This window comes from Myotis davidii, unplaced genomic scaffold, assembly GCF_000327345.1.
Source record: "Myotis davidii unplaced genomic scaffold, ASM32734v1 scaffold53, whole genome shotgun sequence".
Taxonomy (NCBI): domain Eukaryota; kingdom Metazoa; phylum Chordata; class Mammalia; order Chiroptera; family Vespertilionidae; genus Myotis; species Myotis davidii.
In genome coordinates, this window is record NW_006286140.1 from 4,356,840 (window position 1) to 4,362,498 (window position 5,659).

General features: G+C 44.0%; 1 protein-coding gene across 2 annotated transcripts in view; it reads left to right on the plus strand.

The window, feature by feature from the left end:
- Positions 1 to 5,659, plus strand: part of MBOAT1 (membrane bound O-acyltransferase domain containing 1) — a 51,061-nt gene that overhangs the window by 1,386 nt on the left and 44,016 nt on the right. For both annotated transcript variants that reach the window (XM_015559741.1, XM_015559740.1), the window contains exon 2: positions 481 to 558. In XM_015559741.1, the coding sequence (XP_015415227.1) occupies positions 512 to 558 (47 nt within the window). In that variant the 5' untranslated portion in view covers positions 481 to 511. The remainder of the gene's footprint in view (positions 1 to 480; positions 559 to 5,659) is intronic.

Below are 5,659 nucleotides of genomic sequence, written 5' to 3' on the forward strand. Positions count from 1 at the left end.
GTGTATGTGAAAAAAGTTTAAGCCCTGGCTGGTGTGGCTCAGTTGGTTGGGTGTCATCCCATGCACTCAAGGGTTGCTTGTTCTATTCCCCAGTCAGGTCACATACCCAGGTTGTGGGCTCGATCCCCAATAGGAGGCAGCTGATTGATGTTTTACTCTCACATCAGTGTTTCTCTCTCTCTTTCTCCCTTCCTCTCTCTAAAAAATAAAAGTAAAGTACAAGCATCCCATTCATGATTCCTAACATTACTAGTGCTACAACTGGCAGATTGTGTCAAGACTTCCTAATATCATCTCAAGCTAAACTTCTTAATTCCACAGAACAAAAATACTTGATTTATTTTTCTTACATAAACATAGTTAACTGATCAGTTGCTTTTTGGTGAGGTGGAGGTGGAGTAGCAGTATTGGTAGCAATAGATATGTTAATATGAAATATATTCAGTGTTTTTGCTCCCCTTTCCCCCCAATGTCTTAAAGGTACTCTGCACATCTGTTTGTGCTGGTGTTAATGTGCTATGGAATCTTGGTCACTGCAAGTGTATCCAATATTCACAGGTAAGACTCTGGGAGTGAGCAGTGCAAGGTGGGGTTATTCATGATCTTTGAATGTATTTATTTCCATGGGAAGGGGTACCTTCTCCATGTGTCACACATGGCATAGCCTTGGTTTTCCGGGACATCAGAAGGAGGGGTGGGAAGCCCTAAGTGTTGGGAGTCTTCAGAAAAAGCTTTACAAAAAGAGGTGGGGTGCAAATGGGGTCTCGGGTGAAAGAGAGTATATCAGCATTAGGCAGATCTATTTGTGATAGCCCCAAACTGGAAATTACCTAAATGTTCCCTGCCATGGAACACTGTTCAGCCATAAAAAGGAGTGAATGATTGATCCACACAATGACATGGATGAGTCTCAAATAAATATGTTGAGTGAAGGAAGCCACACAAATTCTATTCTCGAAAAGGCAAACTAATCAGATCAGAGGCTCCAGGGGAGGGGTGGTGCAGGGGAATGTGACAGGGACCCCGAAGAAGCAGGAAGAAACTTGGGGTGTGATGTTGTAAATGTTTCCCTCCACGTCCCGCGTGGTTCAGGGTTCAGGATCTGGAAGAGGAGCCGCACACAAATGAAAGAGAAAAGACAAGGGACAATTTGGGAATATTGGGGGGCCAGGCGGGTAAGTCCAAGTCAAGAGGAAGGACTTTCACCGGTGCTCAGGCTGCACCAACCATTTTATAGTCAGAGGTAAACAAGGCAGTGGTCACCATAGTTACACAGTTCCTGTGAGTTTCACCTGTTTTGACCATAGTTACACTCCCTGCACTTCCCTCAGCCCATTAGCTTCCCAGGTAAGATCTGGGGAGTGTTATAAGGTCAAGCCTAATTATGCTAAGAGGACTGTGCCCTCTGAGCTGGCACTTGTTTGTGACTTTGCCAGCAGGTCAGTTCCAGGCTCAACCCTATATCAGTTCCCCACATCCCCCCCCCCACCTTTATTTTATTATTAAGCTACTACAATGAAAATAAAACTTAAACATCAAGAACAAAAATGTTTAAGTCCTGATTTCGATGTCCTGCAGTTCTGAGTCCAAGCTTCAATGTTCGACAGTTCCTTATGTGTACATGTCAGCAATGATATTTCAGTTCTGGATGGTGGACAAATGGTGGCAATGCAGGTCCGACCCTCTCTGGTTTGATCCTGGGCAACCTGCAGCGATGCACAGCTGCTGACTGCTAGCATGGCAAAGCGTCGTCAGCATCCTCCATCTCTGGATTGTTTTGCCTCTTGTCTTCATGGCTGGAGCATTCGCACAGTTGCTGACTGCTAGTACGGCAAAGCGTCTGTTATCTCGAATTTGGCTATGGTTTTCTGGGTGTGTATGCATGTTAGAACTTTGTATACTTTAAGGATATACACAGAAACTGTTAAGGAAGAAATATTTTTGCTATGATACTTTGAAGTAATTTCATTCTACCTTGAAGGCTACATACTTAGACCATCAGTTAAGACAGCTGGGATATCTGTTCCCCGTTGTCTCTGTTTCCCTTGGTCTTTCTGACACCTCAGTTACTGACTGCCGGTCAGTAACTCTGAGAAAACAAAGACCTTTCTCTCTTACTCACTATTGTCTCCTCAGAGCCCAGAACAATACCTGGCACAAGTAGAGCCTCAATAAATATTTATGGAATGAATGACTGAGTAAGGATTCGTCTCTGATGGTGTCTCTGAAAAAGCAGATGTCTCATTTTGGCTTTGGAAAGCTCTTTGATTAATAAGACTATTGGCACAATAGTTTTTCTTCTTAAAGCCATTGAAATTTAACTTCTCAGTGTGTAATCTTGTAATTACTTCAAATAAATTTCTGGTTTCAAGGGAAAATATTTTTAAATTCGATAGTCATTCAACTTAGTATCCAAATGAGCTCTGAAAATTTGAATCCTAATCATCTCATCCCCTTGAAGGGAAGCCTGTCACTCATTCAGAAGGGAAACAGGAAACCCATATTTCTAATTTGGAAAGAATGGGTTTTGGAAATGCTTTATATTATGACAAAATGCTTTTTTTTTAAGTAGGGGTGAAAATGGCTGATTTTTACTAAACTTGATTTTTGAAACAGTGGAATAATTAATGAAATTGCTGTTGCATCTCTCTGGGCATTTCCTTACAAATTGTAATTTGTCAACTCTGCCTGCTGCGCTCGTAGGATGCGGCTGGGTATGGTCGTTTTTCAGAGGGTGGAGCACTTGCATGCACACTTACTCTGGGCCAGGCCCCTGGACTCTGTGGTCGCCTCTGGCCAGGGATGTAACACTCCGGCCTTGGCCGAGCTGAGCAGTTTACAGACAGGCAATCATATTGTGGTAGCAGAGGGCCGTGTCACAAGACTGAAAAGAAAGGATGCCAGAACAAGTTTTCCCCTCTTTCTTTGCTTGTGCAGCCACCAGTGCTGCAGAAGCAGGGGGTGGTTCAGTCCCAGTGGATGAAGTTGTTTCCTATCGAAGCAGGAAAGCAGAGTAGACCCACGTCAGGAAACCTGGCTCTTCCTAGCCGTGTGAGGTCAGGCAAGTGACGCAGCTGCTCTGTGCCTCAGATTTCCCCTCCATCAGAGGTGGCCTTTGTGGTGGTTTGAACTTAAGTTCTCCGCAGGACCAGGATTTCAGGATTCTCTGTGGATTGTTCTGTTCTCATCCCTGAGCCGGTTTTAAGGGTCCTGTCATATGGCTGGAAGGGGAGGGAAGGTTAGCATTTGCTGCCATGGGAACTAACCCATTTCTGGACTGACCATTGTCATTCAGGGTTTACAGAGCGTCTTTGGGGTACCAGCTGTTTCCTTCGCAAGTCGCTATGTTGGGCAGAAGCCACAGGAGTTAATTTACCACATGTGAACCAGCTGGAGCAGAATGTAGTTAGTATCTCCTAGGACAGAGCCCTTGGTGCAAATTCAGCTATGCAGTTACCAGTTTTGGAGTACCTGCTCTGTGCCAAGTGCCAGGCCACGCTCTTTTTAATATATTATGTTTCTTCATTTTATGTATATGAACTCTTGTTAAGTGTATCAATTGATATGTTATTATCTATATATATAAAAACCTAAGTGACCATTACAACTGGACTACCAGCCAGTAGCTATGACATGCACTGACCACCAGGGAGCAGATGCTCAATGCAGGAGCTGCCCCCTCATGGTCAGTGTGCTCCCACAGCCAACCTCTGTTGGGCGAGAAGGCCCCGATTGCCAGCCAGGCCGAGGGCAGGGCCAGGCCAAGGGATCCCACCCATGCATGAATTCGTGCACTGGGTTTCTAGTATTTAATATTTATCATTATTGAAACTATATTCTTTTTAGGACAACTCAATAGGATATCAATTTTTTTTGTTCCCGAGATGAGGAAATGAAAGCTTGGAGAGGTAGATAGGAATACAGTTTGTTGAATTTTCACACAGTGAATACATTCGCGTACCCACCTCCCAGGTCAGAAAGAGAAATATTACCTTCATGCATTCCCAGTCTCTACCGCAGCCCTCCTTCCTGGAATAACCACCATCCCCATCTCACACCATGGGTTAGTTTTGCCAACGCTGGTTATGAACCCACATTGGTCTGTCTCCAGAATATACGCTCCCTCGGCCACTTCTGGGTTCCTTAGATTTTTTCATGTTTGTCCAGAGCATGAATGCATTGCCCTGTTGTATTGGGACACAGCATTTGGCACCATCCTTGGTGGGTGGGTCTTATTATAACAATTGAATTGAACTTGCTTTTTTCTCAGGGTGAAGCGGGAGGGAAAAGTATGGGTCTAACTCTTGTAGAGGAGAAAGAGGAAGCAGCAGGCCTGGCTGCATTTGAAAAGGTCCTGGAATAATCTGTCTTGAATCTGCTCTGTGCTTCTTCCTTACCCTCGTGAACTGGTTGGAGAAAGGGAACATGTGTGGGAGGCAAAACGGCCAAACTCCATTCAGCTTTTGCTTCAGCTCTTGAGGGAGTTGTTTTTTCTTAATAATTTTCTTTTTTCACCATCTACTGGTTTGGAAAGGTTAAGGATGACCCCAGGGTAGGGGAAGATCTTTGTTGTGTAGTAAGGTCTTTGATTGCAAACAATGGTAAAAATAAGTTGAAGTTATATAGTGCGTTAGAATGTACGGAGCTCCTTCACATGCGTTGTCTGGTTCTCCCTTGCTACCAAATGAATTTATCTTGTCCCTCCTATTTACTACTCCTGAGGTTGATCTAATTTTCATGAGTTATTTTAATGTGGATTTGTGTATTACAAGATAATTTAATATCAGAAGAGGTATTTTCCGCGTGTTATGATGCATTTGAAAGTTATCCCTTCTGATTGTGTGCTTCTGATGGGCTCCTGAAACACAATGTTTAACTAACAGTAAGTTAACCCCTCCTATGTCAAGTCAAGAGTTGGGATGTCCAAGGTCACAGTGAGTTGGGGAAACAGATACTTAAAGTTTTAATATTATAATTATAGATATTAGTAGGTAGCTGAGCCTTATCTGGTAATTAAGCAGCTCCAAGAGAGACTCTAGGATGGAGAAAGGAATTGTAGGCAGTGGAAGGACCTCTCAGAAAGATAGCTGGCCTGAAAATGCAGGCTGTCCAGGGTAGTTAGAATGTAAGGTGGGTGCGGAGTGTGGCCAGAGGTCAGTCCAGAGAGGCCAGGCAGCGCTTTGTGTGTGAAGCACTTTGCCTGCCGTGTTCAGGAGTTCTGATGTGACTGGGTAGTGAGATCCTTTGGAGACTTTTAAGACAAGAAACGCTTATTTAGTTGTTCAACTAGTGCACGGAAAGTGACCAGAGGGAACGAAACACACATGATCATCCTTGCCTTCATGGAGCTTTCAGTGGAGCAGGGGCAACAGCAGTTAATCAGATTCTCGCATATCTTTATAATTACAGATGGATGAATGTTTTAAGTGGCAGGTGTGTGTCTGTGTGTGTATTGTTGGTTTGTTCTATAGGCTGGTGATATGGAGTGATATGGAGCAGATGGGAACTGAAGTCTCAGGGAGGGTTCTGGGCAGAGCATTAGGAATGGTAACTGAGGAGTAGATGCAAGAGGATGTGCTGAGCAACAGCCTTGGAAGAATTAACCAAAGTAGTGGGAAGAAAACGAGGAGATTTGAAGCCAAGAGAACAAAATGTTTCA